We start from the raw sequence: 24,714 nt of genomic DNA on the forward strand, positions 1-24,714 counted from the left end.
TCGCTTCACGGTTACTGGAAGGGTCTTGCAGGAGTCTCTGGTATCTTCAGCTTCAGATCTTCTGTTCCCGTGGTCGACTTGCCTTCTGCCTCAGGAGCGTCAACTTTTATTCGGATTTCCCATTCACTCGTCTGCAAACTCCCCCAGCAGTTTACAGACAGGGGTGGGTGGATGGCCCTTAACTAGTTCTTTTCAGGCACCCTGGCCAACAAAGGACAGGGAGTGTTTAACTTCTCCCCTGCTTCCTCCCTTCACAGACACACTGGAGTCTAGGCGGGAACACCTACTGTTCACGCCAAAGGCAAAGCACACATTCAGATTCCCCCCCCCCCCCCCAACTCACCCCCCAATGAATGGTAGAAGATCTAACAAAGGACAACCACACAAGAAATGGTGAAAAAAAAAAAGAAGGAGTCAGGACATGGATGACCCTTATAACTGAGGCTGTGAATAGTCTTCTGTTGAAAATAGCACAAAGGATGGTAGACCACGTCCAATGCCAGCAGCCCTACCTTTAGGGTTGTCAATGTGACTAAAATGTCACAGAAGAGAGAAGGGGATACTAGGTATCCACTTAGCACTCCACATAAGGTGGTGTGTGCTAAAATAAGGTAACATTTTAGGAAGGATACACAGTATCCCTCTATCCTTCAGATCAGCATTTTTTTTTTTTAAGGATAATCAAGGAATACCGAAGGAGAGCCCAAAGGGTTCCCAGCCACACCGCACATATGGTGCTGTGTGCTGCAAAGTGTAACACAGATGGCTTCAAGATAGAGAAAAGCAAGACTCCAAAGCAGAAGGTAAAGCAAAAGTACAGAGTTCCCAAAGCGCAAATCAGAATCAATGAGGGGGAAAATGGCTTCCCTTATTCAGGAGAGAAAGAAAAAGGTGCAGAAATCCAGCAAAAACATGCTAGGAGAGGGGGATTAACCATACAACTGATACATTTCTCCCAACAACCATCATGAGCCATTTATGATCATCAGTTTTGGTATAGGGGTGTGTATCTTTAGTTCTTGGCCGTCACTACAGTTGTCAAATTGGCAGCTGTGACCTCTGAAACAGATCTATGTCATCACTGAGACCACACAAATACAACGGCCGAAAATGCCGACTTTTTATTAATTAAACCCTCTTTGCACCACATAGATATGCGGGGGGAGACTCCCATAGCCCCCCATATTACTATGATATCCCATACCCCCACATATATATGTGGTGTAAGGGGGGTATTAAAACAAACAAAAAAGGTGGCATTTTCGGCCGTCGCAATTTTCAGGGCAGCATTTTTGTACGATTCCTCTGAAACTGATCTGTGCCACTGGTAGAGCAGGCACGGCAGATCAGGAAACTGATGCAGCAGGACACATGTACAAACTAGGAGATTACCCTTTCAGAGATTGAATTTGCCACATCATTTTTTATTAATTTAATACAAATAAAAAGCCTGGGCTCCTACAACCTTGCCAAATGGCAATCCATCACACAGGCACACCAACTGTACACACAGATCTATAGGATTTTGTGTCACAGCTTTTAGATAGCAAGAGCTACAATACAGAAAGGAAATCACTTACCTCTACATCAGCAGCAACCAAGTAACAGCACATAGCCAATGCGGAGGCACACTGTTAAAGAAAGGAGCATTAGGTTCAGGAAAATCTGTTCAGAGATAAGATCACTGCCTCCACTCCCCCATCCCCCAACCCACCAAACAGACAAACGTGTTCAAATGCTGTAGCATATACATGTAATGCACTCTAGCCACAAAAGATGCATTCTAAAAATAAAGGTCAATATGCATTTGAATGTATGGTCTCACCAGACCCCACCAATGTGCACTTTTCACTTTAACATTTATGTTTGAACAGTTGTTAAAAACAAAACAGGCTGGGTATATGAGAACAGAATTCTAGTACAGCAATGCTAATCAGGCCACACCTTTTATGCAGGGTACCATGCTTTGCTACTGTGCAGGAGTCATGGTTCCTTTGAAGTCCAGTTCAAGAAATGCGTTGGTGTGGTCCCCAAAAATAAACAAAGCACCTATAAGACACTAGTTTCTAAATGTTTGCCTTTTGATCCACTCTCAAACATATTCACACCTCACATCTTATCAGTTTGTTTGGATCAATTCAGATTGTCGTATTTAAAAAAATTATATTCAAATATCAAAAATACACATCTCAAAACTAATGTTAAAACAGAAGCTGGTGTAGAACACCCAATACAGTATACAAACAATACTTGCATCAAAATGCAATGGTGGGGTTAGTTAAGTGTGCCATTGTAACAGATTCATTTTTTCAATGTATTGGCACATTATTTTCACTTCAAGACAGCACTGAACTGGACTTGCTCGGAAACTGGCGCTCCTCACAATTTCTAATCAGGCATTCATCACGACAAGCCTTTTTCTATTTTTGATAACAGCTCTTGGGGCCCTTCACTGTTGTCCCTTCTATTGCATTCAATGCTGCTGCCACTTTTGAAGAAATTTTTGAAACATTTTCCTTCACATTTGGAAGGCAGCAGTCGCAGTGCGAGAACTATTTGATAGTGAAACAGCCCGATTGTGATCAGAAGACCCAATTTGGGGAGCAGGGCAGGAATTACTGTTATAAGTATTTGAAAGAAAGACGCTAGTGAATTAGTGACTGATTGAAGAAAGTTTCTTCAAAAGTGGCAGCAGCATTGAATGCAAAAGAAGGGACAACAATGAAAGGTCCCAAGAGCTGTTATCCAAGAGAAAAAGAAGGCATGTCGGATCTCTGTCTAGAAGTCTCGATATAAGAAGTTGGGCTTAAAATGTTTCATCTGTCCCGACGAAGGCACGATTAGAAATTGTGAGGAGTGCTTGTTTCCAACGAGCTGACCCCAAATTTAGAGGCCGAAACACACAAGATTCAACGTGTTTTTTGTTTTAAATACATTGCACTAGAAACTAGAAAATGTCTGAGACGAGAAACACAGAGGCCAGGGATTTGTCTGACCAGTCTGTTTTGCAAAAACAAGTTTGACCAAATGAACTATCTAGGAGACTGACCAATAAGAGAATGGCTAAACAAATGTAATAATTAAGCAAGAGAAAGTCGAGAAAAGTACTTGTGTCTTGAAGAGAAAATAATGTGCCAATAAATTGAAAAAATGAATCTGGAATAACTGCACACTTTACTAACCCCACCATTGTGTTTTGATGCAAGTATTGTTTGTATACTGTATTAGGTGTTCTACCCCAGGTTCTGTTTTAACAGTTTTATGAGAGATATCTAGACACGTGTATATTTTTGATATTAGAATAAAGTGTAGATGGAAGAGGCTAGTGCATACTAGTTTAAACCAATCTGGCCAAAAATCACCCATTTCCAACTAGGCTAAAATTCAAAAGGACCCACCTGTAATATCCCATTAAATGGTCTTCCTACTACTGAAACTGTAAAGGATTCACTTTCAGAGCTGGGAAGAGTAAATGGGCCACAGGAGAGATCCCATGTTAATGGTGTATTAAGTACTACGTTTATCACTTTCAGAAAAACTAGAATATTACAAAAACAGAGGTAGAGACCATGGATGTTGTACTTACACTCTGCCGTGCAACAGGACTGGCCGAGGTATCTGTGAGGATACTGATCAGAAGTGGCTTCAGACTCCGGAAGACTTCCTCCCCTTCAGGGCCTGAGCCCATTTGAAGGCACAGCAGAGTGAGAACACTAGCAGCCAGAGACTGCTCCTCTCCTTTACCTGAAAGTAATACAGACATGGGTGATCTTTTACCACCTCTAATTTTTACATCCACTATGTTTCACGGAGAAAACTTGCACACACGCATCAAGACTGATAGAGCAGCAACCATATACAATCTTGCATCTCATTATCAAGGAAGGCACATATGAGAACCCGTCACAAGGTGGACGGACACTTAATTGCCCACCTCATGCAGTGATCTAGTGTGATAGAAGGGAAATCTCTGCTGGGGTAGTTTCGGGAGCAAAGCCAATTGAAAGGGTAGAACCCATGAAGGAACAAGTTACTTACCTGTAACTGTTGTTCTCCAGCATGGGTCTGGCATGGATTCACATGCTCATGAATATTCCCCGTCGTCAGGCTGGGAATCCTCGGTAAAGAAAAAACCAGTATCAGTTTAGTTTCTGATCTGTCTTTCGTAGTAATAACCAATCACTGGTCTCTGCGTCATACTGACCACAGCCAATGACTGCCCTCTACCTAAGCACCGCCTCTGGCAGCCATCTTCAGATTTGGAAGCACGTGAAGTGGCAGTATGACCAAGTGAAGAGCCGCAGAGGGGTAGGCAGGAGGGTTCGCATGTGAATCCATGCCAGACCCATGCTGGAGAACAACAGTCACAGGTAAGTAACTTGTTCCTTCTCCAGCATGGGGTCTGGCATGGATTCACATGCTCATGAATAAAGAATACATAGCAGTCCACACATGCACAACCACGGGAGGTGGCAAAGGCTCAACATTAAGCATTACATCAAACTCAACATTAAGCATCTTACCTCCTCACCAGGCTCACCTCAGGCGAACAGGTTGCGCAGCACTGCTTGGCCGACCCTGGACTCCTCCCTGGAATCCCGATCGACGCAGTAGAATTTCGTGAAGGTGTGCGTCGACCTCCACGTAGCAGCCCTGCATATGTCCAGCAGGGGCACACAAGAAAGGAACGCCGTGGTAGCTGCGATCGCTCTGGTGGAATGGGCTCTCGGACGGCCAGGCAGCGGTCGGTTTGCCAACCGATGACAGTACATGATACAGCCGGAGAGCCATCTGAAAATGGAAGCCTTCGAGAGAGCCTTCCCCTGATTGACAGGTCCAAAGTTCACAAAGAGTTGACGTCTTCCGAAAACACTTCGTGCGGTCCACGTAGAACTTCAGCGCTCTAGCCACATCCAGCGAGTGCAAAGTCCTCTCAGCCGGCGACGAAGGCGACGGGAAGAACACAGGCAACACCAAGGGTTCGTTGAGATGGAAGTCCGACGGTACCTTGGGCATGAAGGAGGGGTGCGTCCTGAGCACTACCCTCGTGTCGTGAAAAGTCAAGTACGGGGCCTTGCAGGAAAGGGCCTGGATCTCTCCCACCCGTCGTGCGGAGGTGATGGCCACAAGAAACGCTGTTTTCCACGACAGAAACTTCAATGGGGCCGAGTGCAGAGGCTCGAATGGAGGTCCCATGAGCTTGGTCAGCACCACGTTGAGCTCCCACGCCAGGGCCGGAGCCTTCACCGGCGGGAACGATCTGAACAGCCCCTTCATGAACTCTTTCACCAGACGATGAGACCACAAGGACGTCCGGCCCGTGGTTCTGGTGTATCGGGAGATCGCAGCAAGATGAATCTTGATGGACGCGTGTGCCAGTCCAGCTTTGGCCAGCGTCAGCAGGTATGGCAGTACCTGGGGAGCCGTAATCCGTAGAGGGTTAATCTTCTGTGCGTGGCACCAGACAGAGAACCTCTTCCATTTGTGTCCGTAGCATTTAAGAGTCGAGGACGCCCTGGCCTTTGCAAGAACCTCTCTGCAGTCGGCCGGTATGTCCTATCCTCCAAACTCTAGCGCTGCAGGAGCCAGGCCTGCAAGTTCAGCGATTTCGGGTCGTGGTGGAGGATGGCACCTCCTTCCCTGGAGAGTAGATCCGCGTCCACCGGCAGCTTCATTGGCGGGGACGCTGACAAGTCCAGAAGGTCCAGGAACCATATCTGCCTCGGCCACGCAGGTGCGACGAGGATCATCCTGCACCGTGACCTCTTGAGCTGGTTGACGAGCCGGATTAGCAGTGGCAAAGGAGGGAACGCGTAGAGGAACAGGCCCTCCCAGGGGAACGAGAAAGCATCGCCCATGCTCCTTGCCTGGGGAAACCTGCTGGCGAACCTCCGGCACTTGGAGTTCGTCGCCGTCGCGAACAGGTCGATCTGGGGTGTGCCCCACCGTCGGAAGAGGCGATCCACTAGATCCTGCCGTTGGTCCCACTCGTGGCACGAGCGCAGCTCCCTGCTGAGTGAGTTGGCGATGGTGTTTTTTATCCCTGCCAGATGAAACGGCACCAGAAACATCCTTTGGGCGACGGCCCAATGCCACAGGTCCTGCGCCTCCTTGGACAGTGCTGGGGACCTGGTTCAGCCCTGTTTCCTGATGTAAAACATGGTGGTGGTGTTGTCGGTGAAGATCCTCACCACCTTGCCCTTGAGGGACGGAAGGAAGGACCTGAGGGCCCAGAACACTGCACGGAGCTCCAGGACGTTGATATGGAGGGACTTCTCCGTCGGGAGCCAAAGGCCTCTCGCGTGCAGATTTTCGGTGTGCGCTCCCCACCCTTCCAGGGAGGCATCCGTGGTCACTGTCTCCTGGTGGTCTGGAAGTCCATGCCCGCCGTCAGATGCGCGCGGATGCCCCACCACCGGACCGCTCGGCGGAAACTCTCGTTGAGTGTGATCCTCTCCTCGAAGCCGCCCGTCGTTTGGATCCAGCGCGCGTCCAGGAACTCCTGCAACGGGCGCATCCGGAGCCTGCACATGGGAATGAGGTAGATGCAAGAAGACATCATTCCGAGGAGGGACTTGATGGACCTCACCTTGGCCGCATCGGAAACCAACATCCGCTGTACCTTGCCCAGGATGGACCTGGTCCTTTCCTCCGACGGGGAGGCCAGAAGGGACACTGTGTCGAGCTTTGCTCCCAGAAACAGTGCCTTTTGCGCGGGTACCAGGTGGGACTTGGCGTAGTTCACGGAGAATCTCAGGTCCGTGAGAAGTTGGACGGTCCTTGCCGTGTGATCCACGGCGAGCTCCCTCGTCTTGGCTCGGATGAGCCAGTCGTCCAGGTAGGGGTAGACGTGGATCCCCTCGCGGCGCAGCTGCGCCGCCACCGGTGCAAGGCACTTGGTGAATACCCTGGGTGCCGACCGTAGTCCGAAGGGGAGGGCTTTGAACTGGTAGTGACGCCCTTGGACCACAAACCTGAGGAATTTTCGGTGCCCCTTTAGGATGGGAATATGGAAGTAGGCATCCTCCAAATCCAACGACGACAGGAAGTCTCCTTCCTCCAGCTGACCCAGGACGTGCTGGAGGGTGACCATCCGGAACTTTTGCGCCTTGATGAACTTGTTCAGACGTCGCAGGTCCAGGATGGGGCGCCATCCCCCCCCCCCGTCGTCTTCTTCACGAGGAAGTATCTCGAGTAAACTCTGGAGCCCCGAAGCCTCTTTGGGACGAGTTCGATGGCGCCCTTCCTGAGCATCGCCTTTACCTCCAGGAGAAGTTGAGGGACGTGAAGTTCTTTCCTGGCCACGGGGGGGACGCGCGGACACCTTCTTTGAAACTCGAGCGCGTGGCCCCGGGCCAAGGCGTCCAGCACCCAACGGTCGGTGGAGATGGACTCCCACACGCTGACGAAGCTCGCCAGCCGGCCTCCCACCGGGGTGCTTCGGTGGGGGCCCGACCCCACGGCCGGTTCAATCCTGCTTCGACGAGGCTTTGCCGCCTTGTCCTTGGCGACGACGGCGGGGTCCGCCAGACTTGCCTCGTCCTCTGTAGGCCTCCTGAGCCGACGAGCGGGCCGCTTGACGGTAGGTGGAGAAACCGCCGCCGGAACTTTTGGAGGCGCCCTTGCCTCCGCTGCTCCGAAAGGGCGTCCGTCGTCGTTGCAGAACTCCAAGGGCCCGGGCCGTCTCGGTGTCCGCTTTAATGGCCTGAAGGGAATCGTCCACTGTTTTCCCAAACAGGTTGTTCCCATCGAAGGGCATGTCCAGGACTCTGGTCTGAACGTCTTGACGGAAGTCCGTAGCCTTGAGCCATCCACGCCGCCTAAGGCAAACGCTGTTGCCCAACTGGCGGAACCCAGTGTCGGCGATGTCCGTCGCAACGGTAATGGCGTGGTCCGAAGCCACCTCACCTTCCTGCAGGATCTCCAGGGCCTCTGCCCTCTTGTCGTCTGGCAAGAAGTCCAGCAGGGGAGCCAGTTTGTACCAGAGCTCCCTGTCGTAGCGGGCCACGATAGCCAAGGCGTTGGCCGCTTTAATCGTCGTCGCCGCAGACGAGATGACTCTGCGTCCCATAGCGTCCAATTTCTTTCCCTCGCCGTCCGGTGGGGAAGTCGATGTGGAGGCCGCACCCCACCCCGCTTTTTTCCTGGCCGCCGCGGAGACGACGGAGTCCGGGGTAGGCTGCGCCCGGAGGCACAGGGGGGGCCGTGTCCGGGACCCGGTACTTCTTCTCGTACCGGTCTCTTCTAGCTGGCGTCGTGGAAGGGTTCTTGAGGAGGGTGAGGCCCTCATCCCAAATGTCGTCCAATAGAGGCACTGAGAGGACCGTCTTCCTCTTGGCCTCGCGCCGCTGATAAAGGAAACCTTCCTTCTTCTCCTCAGGGCAGAGTTGGAAAAGCTCGGATGCCCTGGTGATCATGGAGTGGAACGATCCAATCTCGTCGGGCGGAGAAGCCCTGGTGGGAGGCGACGACGGTACATCCTCGTCGTATACCTCGTCGTCCGTACCCGTCGCTGCCGTGTCAGTCCCCGTATCATCCCCTCGGGTGGACGGGGAGGAGGGCTGGAAGGGGCGCGACGGCTGAAAAGGAGGCGGAGGGTGGATCCTTCTTTTCTTGGTAGGGGGAACACCAGAAGGTCCCGGTTCTGGGTCCCCCGACGGGAGAGGTTCCGTCGGCAGTTGTCTCGCGGCGCTGGCAGAGGGGAATCCGACGGGGGATCAGGGGCCCCGTCGGTACCCTTGACGATGTCGTCGTCACCTGCGTCGGGATCCATCCCGACGGGCCGGTCTTCTTCCACGCCGAGGCCGTGGCTTAAGACTTCGACCAGCTCCTCCTCCGAGGTTGAGGCCGAATCTACGACGACGCCCTGCCCCCCCTTTTTCTTCCCCACGGGGGATTTCACGGGGGTCCCATCGATGGGCACAAAAGAGGACTCCCTCCGAGGTGGCAGGGAGACTCTGAGCCCCGAGGTCGCCACCACTGGTGTAGCCTCCACAGGCTGAGCCAGGGCCGCCGCGACAGTTTCGATAGAGGGCTTGGCCGGATGGATTAAGGCCTTCACCACCTTAGGTGCGCTCACCGCCTTATCCTTGAGGGGGGGGACACTGCCTCGCTCCCCCTCCGCCTTCGAGCTCGACCGGGGCCTCTGCAGGAGCTTCGCCGGGTGCTCGGCCTTCCTCTTACCCGACCCAGAGCGTTGGCTCGTGGTTGATGGTGCCGGGGAGGGTGCGCCCTGCCTGGCGCCCGTAGAGGTCGACCGTTCGGCGCTCCCGGTGCCAGCGGTGCTTGGCCTTATGTTGGACCCCCGTCGCCGGGGCGTCCTCAAAGGTCTTAGAAGACCGCTCGGCTTTCTTCCTCTTCTCGCCGGACGGGCTCTTCCCTTCCAGCCAGTTGGCGAGACGTTGATGGCGGTCCTTCATGGTCCGCTCCGACATGTTGCCGCAAAACGCACAGTCCTTCTCCACGTGCGTCTTGTCCTCATGTAGGCAGTAAAGACAAAAAGAGTGTTCGTCCTCCTTGAAGACGTTCTGCAGCTGGCATCCAGGGCAGACCCTGAACAGCTTTCCGGGCGTCGGGCTCCCCTTCTCCTGGGCCATGACCGGGCCTGAGAAACTTCTGGAGTCCTCCAAAAGCGTAGCTCGACGAAATCTTCACCCTTGAGGGGCGCAGACGAATCCGACACGGGTCCCCGTTGATCGGATGGAGAATCGGTGGAGCTTGAGGCTCTTTTGACCGAAAAAACGAAGTTTTTGAGAAAAAACGTGAAAAAAAAATAGCACTAACGCTCGAGAGCAATAGCACGAGGATCCCAACACATGAACGTGCGGTAAAAATCTGAAGATGGCTGCCAGAGGCGGTGCTTAGGTAGAGGGCAGTCATTGGCTGTGGTCAGTATGACGCAGAGACCAGTGATTGGTTATTACTACGAAAGACAGATCAGAAACGAAACTGATACTGGTTTTTTCTTTACCGAGGATTCCCAGCCTGACGACGGGGAATATTCATGAGCATGTGAATCCATGCCAGACCCCATGCTGGAGAAGTTATATATTCTAGAGTGAACAACTCACATATGCTACAAGACGGTGTATAAAACAAGATGAGCAGCGACTGATCAAATGAAAACTATATGTAGCATTTAGAAAACAAAAGTGATGTGATGGAGGCAGCCAAGCAGTCTTTTGTACTACTCTCTCAACAACAGTCACTGAAACATGACAGGCAAGCATGCCCTACCTTTCTTCATGCATCTTTCCAGCCCATCAGTGAGGGTGAGGCGTCGCTCAACCAGGAAGTCATACAAAATCCGTGCAGACAAAGTGAGACGAAGGCTTTCAAGGGCTGTCTGGCGTGTTTTAGCACTGAGAAGAAATCCAAACCAATGGGTTAACGATAGGTGAAAGAAGTAGGGACAGCTCATGCATCAGTTTAAACAACGAGGATTCACCATTTTTAGCAAAATTTAACTCAACCATGTCCCAGTGTTTTGCTAAAAGCCAGAGCACACAATCAAGTTTTACTGAATGTTAGCCAATGAAGACTTTGCAAATGTAGCCTGTGTCAGTTATAGTTTGGATGCCATACTGCACCCAGTGCCAGCTGTAAGACATTGGCTCTGGGGTTGAGCAAAGGTTATGAGGCCTATGTACTTGTGCAGATTAGACAAAGGGCAGGGATATTTTCAAAAACATTACGCTACAAAAAAACCGAAGAACTAGTGCAGCATATACCTTGCTAAGTCACTAGCGTGGACAATGCACTAATATATATATATATATATATATATATATATATTAGTATTTATTCATTCATGAGACACACCCTTACCACCCCTCAATGAAGAACTGAAATATAATCAGGGCTTTATTTTCCTTGTGCTACCTGCATGTCTCCCAACCTGTAAAGCCGTTTCACAACTCCATGGATGTGCATTACAAACTACCAATGAATCAGGATTTCTGAATCTTCCCATAAAATTGTCTTGTCTAGCCCCTTATCAACAAAATTTTTATATTCTCACAATTCAAAGGTTTGTTGGGGAAAGGGATGTGTACAGAAAGATGGTTAAGATACAAATGTAACTGTACAAAGTATTTTGACTCACCTTTTGTCGGTTACATTATCAATACATTCTTTCAGCTTATCTTCCCGCTCTTCCTGCAGGGTCTGCTCGTCCACTGGCTCGCTCCCTGGAAAATAGATCCAAGTATGAAAACGCATGTGCCAGTACAGTGGCTCTTCCGGGTGGCTCTTTAACACTGGTGTCAAGTGGTAATAGAAGGTCAGCTAGCCCACCCAGCTATCTGGCAGGAACAGGGTAATGAGGACTACCATTGAAGACCAGCAGAAAGGGTAGACAGCAAGAATTAAATTGCTTAACATAAATTGCTTAACATAAGACTGCCACCCAATTTTTATTTATTGCGCATTCATAAAGGTGCTTATAGATCAAGTAAATTATGTTCAAAGTACCCAACTCACCAGTTCCTTCCTCAGCAACACTAGCAGTGTCACTGGTGCTGCTGTAATGACTGAGCGCCTCACTGGCAACGTCTTCATCATCACTCGCCTGTGAATCTGCTGCTCTGCCTGTACCCCGGACACCTGGGAAACAAAAAGGAGGTAGATCAGCATTACTAAGAACACCATTTCCAGATTGCAGCACAAAGCCGAAGTACTCCTAGGTCATGCAAGGTGAAGACCAGGAACAGAAAGCAATGCATGTGTGCTACTGGTTAAAGACTCTTGGGTCAATGTTTACCACTGTATCAGCAATGACCATTTTAGTTGGAGGAATTACATTAGCACAGAGAAGCAATGCAGTCATCAGTACCTAAAACCCAAACAGCAGCACTTCTTGCTATTCCAGTACTTCAGTCCCACACCACAGACGCTGGACCGTCTGCTTTCTTATTACATAGACTACACACATCCAACTGAAACCCTCTGCAGAACAAAAGTTGGTGTGCCATATAGTATTCACTCTTGTGGATGGCCCTACGTTTAGAAGAGGCATCTTCCATCAATCCAAAATAAAAAAAATAAATGAAGTTTTCCACGTGTTCACTATAAACGGTATTTTAAAACCTAATAAATTAAACAGAGAAAGTACTTCAAAAGCAAGAACTGTCATGAGAATCGCTCTGATAACTGCAGTTTAACAGCAAACATAGGTGGACCAATACCACTTGTGTTTCAAGAGAAGGACACTTGGCATAAAACACTATATAAACAAACACAAATGCATCCCCAAGGCACAAACTCTGCTCTACTAACACAAATGCATCCCCAAGGCACAAACTCTGCTCTACACACACACAAGAGCAAATCCTGCCGAGATGCACATGTTGGGTGCACAGTGCTACCAAATTTCCCTAACTTGCTGGGGAACTGAAACCTAGCACAGGAGTGCTAGCCATGCCAAGGAGGTGCATGCATGCGAGTTGAGCGGCCAAGTGTAGGGATGAACCTATGCCATTCAAGGTCACAAATGGAAATCCGCTAGTAGAATGGCAGAAGCATTCTCTGAAATTGTGCCCTTCACTCAAAAACAACAGTCTCAGATTAGTACGAGATTCACAGACCATTCAAATCCAATATGAGAACGATACCATTCAAATATGAACACGATCAGTAAATAGTTCACACATTTAGACCGAACAATAACCTGAGATTGGTACTGGATCTGCAAGGGGTAGGTAGATCAACACGACAATGGGTATTCCAAGGCATCTTAACCCAGCAAGGTCGGTGTTAATATTTAGATACACGCTAGCTAGCTTCTACAGAAAGAAACGTGACCTATGTGTCAGTTTCTGATCAATCAGGATAAAGCAGTATCTTATATTTGGGAGCCATCCTGGCAAGCCATTAGGCGGGCAGGTCAAACATTAACAAGTCGATTGTCCATAATGCATCCAAATAAAAACCTCCAGAGACAACTACGGGACATAACATTTACATGATCAACTCGCTGCACAAACCTCAGTGCAAAACATTAAGACTAATTTACACACAGTTTGTGCACACTGTTAATACCAAGAATTTTAATTCGCACACGAATGAACACTGGAATAAAGAGTTTGACATCTTTCAAGCACGAAGCGAAAAGAAATTTGGAAACGACACATCGGTTGTGTGGCATCCCTGGCAGGGCCATTAGTCTACGTGGAGACAGTCATCGCAAGAGAAAAGGTCCCGAGGTGAAACTCCTAGGGAGTCAGCTTACAGAAAGCGATTGCGGTGCTGACGTGGCCCGACTTGGCACGCATCGACAGAGCTCAGGCTGGGGCAATACGCAGGCGGCGACCTTACCAGCAACTGGCACAGAACGAAAACACAATGACCTGGTAGTGCGTCAAGATATCGTCATTTCAAAACAAACCGTATTACGTCCGTGCACGTATGCTGCCAACACAAACTATTACCGTGATCCAGGGAGAGAGCGAACAAGTGGCGCAGAGCTAGAAAAGCTCTGAAGTATCGACCTTTGGTAACATGCAGATTTAGGGTATATTGGCACAAATAGGAGATATCAGAAGCAGTAGCAACATGTAACGATTCGCCCACAAATGGGCGGATCGGCAGGTTTACCAGGACAAAAACAAAATCTAGTCCCTGCTGAGGAGTAACAAGGGGGCTACAGGGTTTAGAAGATTATTCAGGCCCAAAGTCCCTTACAAACTGCGAGATGACGACGAGCAACAGCCACAGCACATGTGGAATATTAGCGTGAAGGCAGATGAAAGCCATGCAGCAGGGAACGAGGCGCCAGTTACCTTTCACCAGGCCGACTTTTGACGTGACTTGCAGCTGCAGCAGCTCCTGCCTCAGAGACCCTGCGGCCACAGGAGATCAAGAAAGGGAGGAAAGGCAGTCAAACAGCTGAAATGACTACACGAAGAAAAAAAAACAAAAAACACTTTCTTCATCTAGTATTTAGGGTCCCCCGACCTATGTTTGGGGCGACCTCCCAAAGGGTGAAGGTCGAAGAACCCGTGCGTTGAAAAGTATTCTTGATCCACACCAGTCGGACGAGTAGCGTGTTTCAATGTTTACATTACTTGGAACAGTTATGTGGGTGTATTTAGCTCACGATCTCCTTGCACCGCTGGTCTTGTGATGGCTACACTCTGCACTAGGGAGTAATAAAATAGAACTGATTGGAGTCACGAGAAGCTTGGTAGGAATCAGGCAGCCTAAACGGGCCTCCCACTTAACACACCAGTCCAAGCTTTGTCAAAGAGTTCAGAAACAGAACATCCCTCCAGTCCGGTTTGGTTAAGTGATGCACGTGCGTTGGTTGGGACTCCCGACCGGTGGTCGTTTTTCACATTTCAAGAAATCCTACAAATAGATTTTGATCAACATTCAGTTATGGCGGTGTATAGACTTGTACGTATAAAGTTAACTCAGGGATGATATAATGTTCAAAACGTGAGTGGTATCCCTCAAGTAGGTCAGTGTTTACTGGGCAATAGGTTGCAGAATTTTATCCAGATATTTGGCCAATGGGTCAAATATACTCTCAGTCGTAGTGACAATAGATCACTGGTGTAGAAGTAGATTCATGCAGCTGGTTTGTATTGCTTTTGATAAATAGTACCTCCTTTATCGGCAGATCGGATGACTATGGTAGAATCTTCTGCCAGTTGTATAGAGTTTATGTTGGCGTTTCCTCCTAGTGTGCCATCTCATACCAAATAATTTGACAGCTTTTAAATCTTAACATTTTGGACTCGAAAAGTTCTAATACCGAGTTTCGAATATTAGGGTTAAACATACTCTTCGGTTTACGTTCCAAATAGTCATAAGTTTGAGATCTTTCCCTAGAATGAGGGATCGAGTCAAAAAATATCTTGAGCCGCGTTTTCCTTGTCAATTTCGCTAGGTTAAGTTCTGCAAACAAATTATAAGTTACTCACTGTAGTGACTAACATATTCTTAGTCCATAGTCCCCTTTCCTCCATGCTGTATGGGCGTCCTTTCCAAGGGATGGGAGACGGAACCTTTTTCACCAGAGAAAAACCTTCTTCCCCTTTAAATTTAGAGGAGGGCGCGGCCCAGGGAGCATGCGCTGGCCCGACTCCGCCCTCCGGCGCCACACCACAGTCCCCATTGACGAATCGACAATAGATTGAACATTGCCTAATGACACCAGTATTATTAGGGGAGGTTAGTGGGACGTATGGAGGAAATTGGACGATGATGACTAAGTAAGTTAGTCACTATGGTGAGTAACTTATAGTTACTCTTACGTCCCATCCACTTTCCTCCATACTGTATGGGTGATTACAACGGATTGTAGCCCCAGGGTGGAGAGGAGACCCTCCTTAAGCAAATAGGTTGCTGAGAACTGCCTGTCCGAAAGTCGCATCAGATCTAGTGCCGGCATCCAAACAGCAATGCTTGCAGAAAGCCGAGGGAGAGGCCCATGTGGGCGCCCTGCTTCTTACTTGCCAAGGGACATGGTGCTGGAATGCGATGGCCGTTGCCTTGGTCCTGACTGCGTGGGCATGTATGTTGACTGGGAGCGGCATGTGCTGGCCCTCATGCGCTTCTTTGATGGCAGAGACCATCCAGTGGGATATGTAGGCCTCAGAGGCCCGATAGCCTGGCTTCGAGCCTCTGAAAATTACAACCAGGGTGTCCGACTTGCGGAAGCCCTTGGTCCTGTAGTAAAATTTTAGGGTACGCCTGACATCCAGGCAGTGCAGCATTCTCTGTGCTACGCCCTTGGGATCGGAACGTAGGAAGGACTATTTCTTCGTTCAAGTGAAATGCACATGGAACCTTGGGCAGGAATGCCGGGTGCGTCCGCATGACTACCTTGTTCTTGTGAAAGGTGGTATATGGTTCAGATGCGACCGGAGCCTGGATCTCGCCAACTCAGCGAGCCGAGGTAAGAGCGACTAGTAAGGCCGTCTTGATGGTGACCAACCTAATGTCCATGGACGCCATTGGCTCGAATGGTTTGTGCGCCAGGGCGCCACAGACTATGTTAAGGTCCCACACAGGGTGCGGTCTCTTGGCGAGCGGGTAGAGCCTAGCGAGACCAGTCAGATGTTTGACGATAGGGTTGGAGGAGGAAAAAATGCTTCCTGCGAGTTCCTGTAAGCCCCAATGGCTGCAAGGTATGTATGGCAGGTGTCAACCTGTATGCCCGAATGAGCGAGGTGCGCCGAAAAAGAGCATGTCGTCCATATTGCACGCCAAGGGGTTAATTCCCTTGGAGTCTGCCCAGTGGCAGAATCTGGTCCATTTGCTTTTGTAATGGACCCTGGTGGCTTTGCTCCTGGCGCCCTGCACGATCTCCAGATTAGCCTACGAGAGGCTATGCTGCCGAAGCGTTACCTGCTCAGGTACCACGCTGGGAGGGCTAGTTTCCCTGGCACAGAGTGGATGATTCTGCGCCCCCCCCCTCCCGCTGTGCCAGAAGATGACTGAGGAGCTCTGAAAACCATGGCCTGGCCAGCCACCATGGTGCAATTAGAATGATGAGTCGGTGAGACTCCTTGATTTGCAAATTACCCTGTGGATCAGGGAAGTGGGAGGAAAGGCATAGGCCTTCATGCCGGTCCACTCGAGGTGAAATGCGTCACCCAGAGAGCCGGGGCCCTCTCCCTGCCAGGATGTGAACTGGGGATACTTCTTGTTGTGCCAGGTGGCAAAGAGATCCACTTGGGGGTGACCCCACCTGTTGAAGATCTCCTGAATAACGAGGTTGTTTAGCTGCCACTGGTAATTGTCTGCTCCCAGCCTGCTGTGCCTGTCCGCCTCCAGGATGGATTCCCCGGGAGGTGGACTGCCGAGAGGTAAAGGTCGTTTTCCAGGGCCCATTCTCACATGCTGATCACCAGTCTGCACAGAGGAGGGGGATCTGGTGCCTGCTTGTTGACGTAGAACATGCTGGTCAAGTTGTCTGTCTGGATGAGGACTGCCTTGCCCTTGAGAAGTGGAAGGAATGCTCCGAGCGCTTGCCAGATGGCATTCAGCTCCAACCAATTGATGTGGTATTCCTGTTGAGTCCAGGTGCCGTGGATCAAGAGATTGTCCAGGGTGGCTCCCCAGCCCCCGAGAGAGGAGTCTGTTGTGATGGTGGCCTGCGGAGAGGGCGGGCGAAAGGGCTTGCCTGTCCGTAGATTGCAGTCCATGGACCACCAGGTGAAGTCCGGGTGGAGAGATGGAGGAACGTTGATCTTGGATAGCGAGCCCCGCTCCTGATTCCATGAGGCTGCGAAGTGCAGCTGAATCCTTTTCATCCTTAGTCTCGGCACGGCTAGCAGGACCGCCGCCAGTAAACCCAGGAGCTGTTGGTACCACCATGCCGAGGAAGTGGGCAGTGGCTCTCTTGATGGCCGAGATTTTGTCCTCCGACGGGAAAATCCTCTCGGAGCAAGTGTCCCAAATGAGTCCCAGGAAGGTCAGTCTGCGTAGGCTGCAGCTGTGACTTGAGGTTGAGCGAGAAGCCCAGATCATACAGTGTGTTCATAAAGGCATGGGAAGAGTGGCGAACCGCTTCCGGAGATGTAGCCCTGACGAGCCAGTCGTTGAGGTATGGGTAGATGGAGGCCCCATGCGCCGAGGAGGACTGCCACAGCGTTCATGAGTCTGGTAAAGACCCTGGGGGCTGAGATGAGGCCAAATGGAAGGACATTGTATTGGAAATGGTAGCCCATGATCCTGAACCGTAGGAACGATGGGGCTGCCAATTCGGGACATGTAGGTACATGTCCTTCAGGTCCAGGGAGCGCATCCAGTCTCCCTTGTCCAATGTCTCCGCTATAAAAGCTGGTGCAACCATCTCAAATGTTTGCAGGGGTAGGGAGAGGTTGAGGGTGGAAAGGTTCAGGACAACTCTCCGGCCCGCCTGGTTCTTCTACAGAATGGCAAAAATCCTGGAGTAGAACCCAAAGCCTCGCTGGGACTTCCTCCACTGCCTGGCTCTCTACAAGCGACCAGATCTCCGGCAAAAGAGTTGCTGCCCCAACCTGTGGGAGTGGAGGGGAGTAGAGGCTGGGATAGGAAGGTGTTACACTGGATACTACAGAGGATCCAGGGGTCCACGAAATTCTGTTGCCAGAATTGTGCATGGAGAGCAAGCCTGCCCCCCACCGGAGACCTGGGCATGTCATGCCTCCTTTCCCTCTGAGGCTGACGCTGAGGGGGGAGGGAGGGACTAGAAAAAGCCCTTACTCCCTCCCCCCTCCTTTTCTCTTTGCACCGGTTCTGAGACAGCGAGCGGTCCGGCAGCCTGGATCTGCTTTCCTGGAAGCCACAGAACCCTCCATATGTATGACCATACATATGCATCATCAGCACTGCTGAGATTGGGTGTACAATTTGGGTGTGGTCTTTGTAAGAATGGATAAAGACTTTGCTGTTTGTGAGCTGTTTTTGTCCAGCTCTTCGTCCGTAGAGTAGTGGAAGAGGTCTCTCTCCCCTCTCCCCCTCCGAACGGTAGATCTAGAATGCGCTCATGGACATCCAGGTTGAATTTCATTTCCCGGAGACGGGCTGTTCTCATGTCCGTGGCAATGCAGATGGCACAGTCTGAGGTATCGATATGAACCACTGTGGATTCCATGAGGTCATGAGCCACAAGCTTGGCTTCCGCTAGCCTCGCCTTAAAGCTTGCACTGGGTGGGGAGTTCCGGAAGTCCACAATTTCCTGCCATAACCGTTGGTTGGGGGCAGTCAGTATGGCATCTACGTTGGCCTGACACAGGTGCAAGGAGGTGTTGAGTAAATCTTGCCATATGCCTCCAAGACCATCTCCTCCTTGCCTAGCAGCGCCGCAGAGGAGGAGGCTGAGCACGACTGAGGCATGGTGTATAGTGATGCTGCAGGGATCAACAAGGAGTGTGGCTGAGGATGGGTCAAGAGCAAGAGTGTATCCGCCTCCATCTGCCTATACTTGGCGTCCAGGCGTCGATTGACCGGCTGGACCGAGTCGGGATTGAGCCAACCCTTCTTGGCCAAGGAGACTACATCGGTTTGCAGTAGAATCCCCGTGTTGGCAGAGGGGTGTTTCATGAGGACTTCAGCCAGAACCCCCCTCTGTCGGCTGTTAGACCTCGGGTTGGGGAAGGCCCTGGCTGAGGATGGTGTGTCCGGATCCGCCTCCTAGTCGGTGTCCTGCGGATCTGGAGGATCTTGTGGAGGCTCAGTAGATGGTGCTGGGGTACAGGGACCGCAGCCGGAGCCAGCGGAATTTGCTGTAGAGCCAGAGGAGGCAGCTGCACCAGGGCCAGATGGTGGCGTCTGTGGTGCCACTAGCATGGCAGGGATGACTTCCCTGATGGCGTCTGATAACCCCCCATCTGAGGAGAACTCATGAGGCCGACAAACTTCTCGACGAGCACCTCCTCACTGGCCAAAGAGGTGGCAGGGGGCTGCATACCCTGTCCATACGGACACAAAGGAAAGCTGCCCTGCGCAACTGAATGGTAGACTGTAGGCCACGTACCTGGTGAGGCCAGTCCCCACCTTGACACTCATTCTTCGCCAAATTCATGGAATGGGGTCGAATGGGTGCCGCCTCCTGGCGTGGCAGCCATTTTGTCGAGCTGCCTGCCACATGCCTGCGACTTGGTGCTCGGCCCACTGGACCCGGCCTCGTCCAAGACTCTTGCATGTGGATCATTAGGCTGCTCCTCAAGCCTCGGCCCGGTAGGTGCAACACCCTCCACTCGGAGATCGGTAGAGCTGCATTTAGACGTATTGCCGGTATTAGGGCATAGCCCCTAGGACGTATTGCCGGTATTGGGGCATAGCCCCTAGGGTGTAGACCCGGTACAAGAACCTTCTGGTCCCTCAATCCCTCGACTAGGAGGTCCTGGGAAGGAAAGGTCCTGGGAAGGAGTCTCCCTTGCGGGGTGTGCTGGAAAATATCAGCCCTACCTTGGGCCTGGTTCGATGCTTCACAAAGCTTTTGAGATCCTCTGGAAGAGCTCCCTCCACACCTGGCTAGTCTTTTCTTCAGCACCTTCGATGACAGCGAGTCACACGCCGAACATGATTGCCAACCGTGGTCTGGGCCAAGGCAACGTAGGCAGTGGGGGTCTGAAGTTGGGAAGAGCCCATTGATGGATGGACACCTGCTGAACCCTGTAGAAGTCGACATGCGCCGGGGAGGAGCACGATGCCTGAGGACAGAGTACCTGAATGAAAGAAAAGTAAAAAAAAAAAGAAGTATCCGCGCGTGGAATTACATGGCCAAAGCCAAACCCAGGATCGCTGGTGAATTCGGCTCCTTCCCGTCGACGCCGGAAAAGGGGACTGAGGTGTGGCGCCAGAGGGCAGAGTCAGGGAAGCGCATCTAAATTTAAAGGGGAATATGGTTTGTCCTGGTGAAAAAGGTTCCATCTCCTGTCCCTTGGAAGGGACGCCCATACAGTATGGAGGAAAGGGGATGGGACGTAAGAGTAAGTGGAGTTCGTTTGTTTATTCATTTGTTAGGCGCACCAGACTCGTAAGTAAAAGGGCGCAGCAGTATGGAAATGCAAAGCTTACAAAGGTTGCGAAATATGCACAGGATACAGTACTTACATGATTGCGGGTTATACAGTTTTTACATGATTACAGGATATACACAATGTACAAAAATAGGGGCAAAGACTAAGAATGACCAATATAGTTACAGAAATAAACACTGTACAAAAATGTATATGACAAAAGTGAGGCCCTTCGTATAACACTTAGGCTCCCAAGTAGACTAGATTACACATGGTCTTCAAAAGTGAACGCAGTAGTACACTATTAATGCAGGGTGAAAAGGTCTCTTCAGATGTGGGCAGGTCCCCAACAGGTACTGGGAGACTAGGGGTCAGTAGCGATGATGTGTTTGATTACATTTTTTCTGAAATGTAGGTAGGGTTGGTCGGCTCTCAGATCATGATGCAGCGAGTTCCAGAATTTAGCTGCCTTTACAGTAAAGCTATTACCCCCAATAGTGGTGAGCTTATATTTAGGTATGGTCAGACAGTTAATACTCCCAGTTCTGGTAGGTCTGGGAGAAGTTCTTCTCTGGAGTTTATCTATAAAGGTAGCTGGGGGCTGTGTTAAGGGCTTTGTAGGTCAAGAAAAGCATTTTTAGTTGCATTTTGTTGGATGTGGTTAACCATTTGTGTTGGCGTCTCAAGGAGGAGATGTGAATTTTCCTATGTATGCCTAGGGCTGCTCTTAGGGCATTGTTCTTTAGTGTTTGGAGCTTTTGGATGGTAGATTTATTGGCACCACTATATAGGGCATTACAGTAGTCCATTCTGGAGAGTATTAGGGCTCTAGCCAGGATCAGGCAGCTATTGACAGAGAGGAACAGCTTACCAGCTCCCAGTAGCTTGCAGATGTGAGCCGTGGCGGAGGCAAGGGATTTGACCTGTTTATCGAAGTACAATGTGGAGTCCAAGTAGAATCCAAGGGTTTTTACTTCCTTGGAAACTTTGATGGTGTTCCCGTCAATATTAAATGAGGAGAATTCTTGGCCTAGTTTTTTAATGTTGGTCTGTGAGCCCAGAATTATTAGTTTGGTTTTATCATCATTCAAGCACAAGCCACGAGTGGCCATCCATGCTTGGATGAGAAGGTAAGCTTTGTTCACTAAACCTGTGTCTGTACTGTAATCCTCAGAAAGCGGGAGGAGAATCGGAGTATCATCTGCGTAATTAGTGTAGGTGATACCCAGATGGTCCAGATCGTCAAACAGTGGCTTCATGAAGATATTGTAGAGGGTTGGCGAGACCCTTGGGGAACACTGCATCGGATAGGTGTTGGGTCAGCGGCTGCCGAGGGGGAGAAGACTCTCCTAGTTCCCTCACTCAGGACTCAATCCATTTGATGGCTCCCGTGGAGAAGTGGGCCGCAGAATCAAGGTGCCGGCATAGGACCTTGTGATTGACCAGATCAAATGCGGCAGAAAGATCAAGTAGGAGAAGGAGTACTGTCCTACCTTTATCTCTCTGCCCGTCTATTTGGGACTTTAGGTCTATTAAGGCGGTCTCTGTTCCGTGTAATGGATGGAAACCAGATTGTCTGTTGCCTAAGAGTTTGTGCAGTTCAAGGTGTTTTTGAATTTGGATATAGGCGGCTTTATCCAATATTTTTAGTAGAAATGGGACCGAAGTAATGGGCCAGTAATTAGTGGGAATAAGAGGATCTAGTGTCTGTTTCTTGAGGAGGGGGAGCACCCAAGATTGTTTTGAGGTTAGCAGGTATGGTTCCTGTGGCCAATGAGGCATTTATCAGTTTAGTGATGAATGGGGAAAGTTCTCTGGCAGCATCTTTTATTAGTTGTGCTGGGCAAATATCACCTTTGCAGTTTGAAGGCTTCAGTGACAGGATAATTTTTTTCTACCTCCAAGATAGACATTTTAGAAAAATGGAAGGTAGTATTGTGTGCCGATGGTGAAACATTAGGCAAGAGGGTGTTGGGCGAATGCTGTAGGTTCAGTACTTCTTTTTTTTAAATTTTATTTTGGAGTGTGTTAATTTTATTAGCTAGGGCATGTTGGATGTCTGTACACCAGGATTTGTCCTTGGTGCAAACATCAGGTATAGCAATTGGGGACTCTAGTTCTTTGAGTATAGAAAAGAGTTCTTTCATACTCGAATTCGAATTAGCAATACGCTCATCGTAGGAATTACGCTTTGCCCGGCAAATGTCCTTCTTGTAATGTGAGGAAAGGGAGGTTAATTTAACTTTGTTCTCACTGGAGGGGCAAAGTCTCCAATTAGTTTCACTTTTATTCTTTAAAGTGCGAAGGTCTTTAAGTTGTGGTGTGAACCATTTGTTTAAATGGGCTATTGGTTTGCTCGGTCTGAGTTTGACAGGGGCAATTTTGTCCAGTGTGGTGAGCATAATATTGTTAAATTCCTGAACTAGGATGCTAGGATCAAGATTTTCTGGCAGTGCATTGAGGGTGAGCAGGGTGAGCAGGATGGCAGGGATAACTTTTAGTGATACTTTTTTTACTTCTAGTTGAGCATGATGGCGCTAATGGTTGAACCAGTGGAGTGGGTCTTATAGTAGATCGGTGGAAGGACCCCAGAAAGTGGTCTGTCCACGATAATGGCAGGATGGAGGAGATGGTAACCGAACAGTTAAGGTCCACTATCCAGTCCAGTATTCTCCCTTTTAGGTGGGTAGGTTTGTTAACTTTTTGGGTGAGGCCTAGTGCGTTCATTGTGCTGGCTATATCTGTTGCATTTTTATCCATTTGGTCATTAAAACCTAAGTTGAAGTCTCCTAATAGGAGTAGTTGCGAAGTAGGTTTAAAGTTATTCATAATTATGTTATGCAGATCTTCCTCAAAGGTACCAAGAGGGCCAGGCAGTCTATATATTAGGTGCATAGTGAGTGATTGGGAGGTATTTATCTGAAGTTTGGCAGTGAGAACTTCACATGATTGTGATAGATGGGTGGGGGCTAGTCCAAGGCCAAGAGCAGTTTTAGAAATAATGGCAATACCGCCACCTCGGGCATTGTCTCGGTCTTGTCAAACTATGGTGTAGCCATCAGGGATAGCTAGCATAAGAGCGGGTCCTGCTGCATTATGGAGCCATGTTTCCGTAATTGCGAGGAAATCCAAGTTCCCTTCAGTGATTAGGTCGGCAATATTGGTAGCATGTGCGACAAGTGATCTTGCATTGAGAAGCGCTCCTTTGAGGGGGGAGGGGGGGCTCAGATGCTTTGTTGACTCGGATAGGTTTGTCAGAGTTATTACAAGACTTAAGACATAAGCTTTATGGTTAGTTTTAAGGTTAGTGGCCGGTAGGGATCTTCTGAAAACGTTCATATAATTTGGTTAATCTAGCACGCAGTCTGTCATTTCTATTGGACATGGTGCATGGTAGAGAGGCGTAGGATACTGTCTCTAGGGCCCTATAGTGTATGGATGGATTTGTTTGTGCAATATTTGTAGAGGTTGGCAGGCTGGGGTCTAGGGTAGGTACTAGGGACTGAGCAATGTATTCTTGGCTTCTAGAGTACACATACATGGCAGCAGCCATAGTACAGGGCAGTATTACTAAGTTTGGCATCCTTCCAATTCCAGTATCAAAGATGGTGTTGTATCAGAGATAGGGGATTCAGTTATAGCTAAGTGACGCAGATTGGTAAATGAAACTAGAGAGTGACTAGCATGACGCGGTCAACAGCATTAATAAAAGCATAGTGGCTAGCATGACGCGGTCAACAACATTAGTCAAGACATAGCATGAAGCAAGCTGATGTCAGTGCAATAAGGCACAGTGGAGATGGCAATGAGTCGCCGCAGCTAACAAGAGTCAGGTTGGAACAATGACGGCATTAGAACAGAAACTGTGGCAGGCATGAGACAATGATTAATATGACTAGGAGTACATTGTCTACTGCGAGCAACCGTGACAGGCATAGAGGATGGAAATCGATTTAGGGCATGAAGCAAAAACTGTCAGAATACACGCTTTAGGCTGTGTAGCTGCTATCAAACATACAATAAAGCAGCCTTTGGGAGCAGGTTATAGGCTTTGGCACGGCTGGTAGTAGAATGCAGTTCAGGCAGAGAGTCAAAACATTGATAGGAAGCGCGTTATGGTCTATGGTGCTGCTTTTAGACGAGCTGCAAAACAAGTCTAGTCCGGGAACAGGCACTGACAATTTACACGTTATGGGCTATGGTACTGTTATCAAACATACAATAGTGCAAACATTAAGAGGCAGGTTATATTGTCTGT

General features: G+C 49.6%; 1 protein-coding gene across 2 annotated transcripts in view; it reads right to left on the reverse strand.

The window, feature by feature from the left end:
• The window catches only part of IFRD2 (interferon related developmental regulator 2), a 206,769-nt gene that overhangs the window by 104,575 nt on the left and 77,480 nt on the right, over positions 1–24,714 (reverse strand). The window contains exons 2-7 of one of the 2 annotated variants that reach the window (XM_069644126.1): positions 13,779–13,838; positions 11,482–11,604; positions 11,105–11,189; positions 10,237–10,361; positions 3,587–3,744; positions 1,581–1,631 (exon numbers count right to left, since the gene is read on the reverse strand). In XM_069644126.1, the coding sequence (XP_069500227.1) occupies positions 1,581–1,631; positions 3,587–3,744; positions 10,237–10,361; positions 11,105–11,189; positions 11,482–11,604; positions 13,779–13,838 (602 nt within the window). The remainder of the gene's footprint in view (positions 1–1,580; positions 1,632–3,586; positions 3,745–10,236; positions 10,362–11,104; positions 11,190–11,481; positions 11,605–13,778; positions 13,839–24,714) is intronic. The other variant, XM_069644127.1, reaches the window with a different exon arrangement.

The sequence above is a fragment of the Ambystoma mexicanum genome, chromosome 2p (assembly GCF_040938575.1).
Source record: "Ambystoma mexicanum isolate Mex_15411 chromosome 2p, UKY_AmexF1_1, whole genome shotgun sequence".
In the NCBI taxonomy this organism is placed as follows: domain Eukaryota; kingdom Metazoa; phylum Chordata; class Amphibia; order Caudata; family Ambystomatidae; genus Ambystoma; species Ambystoma mexicanum.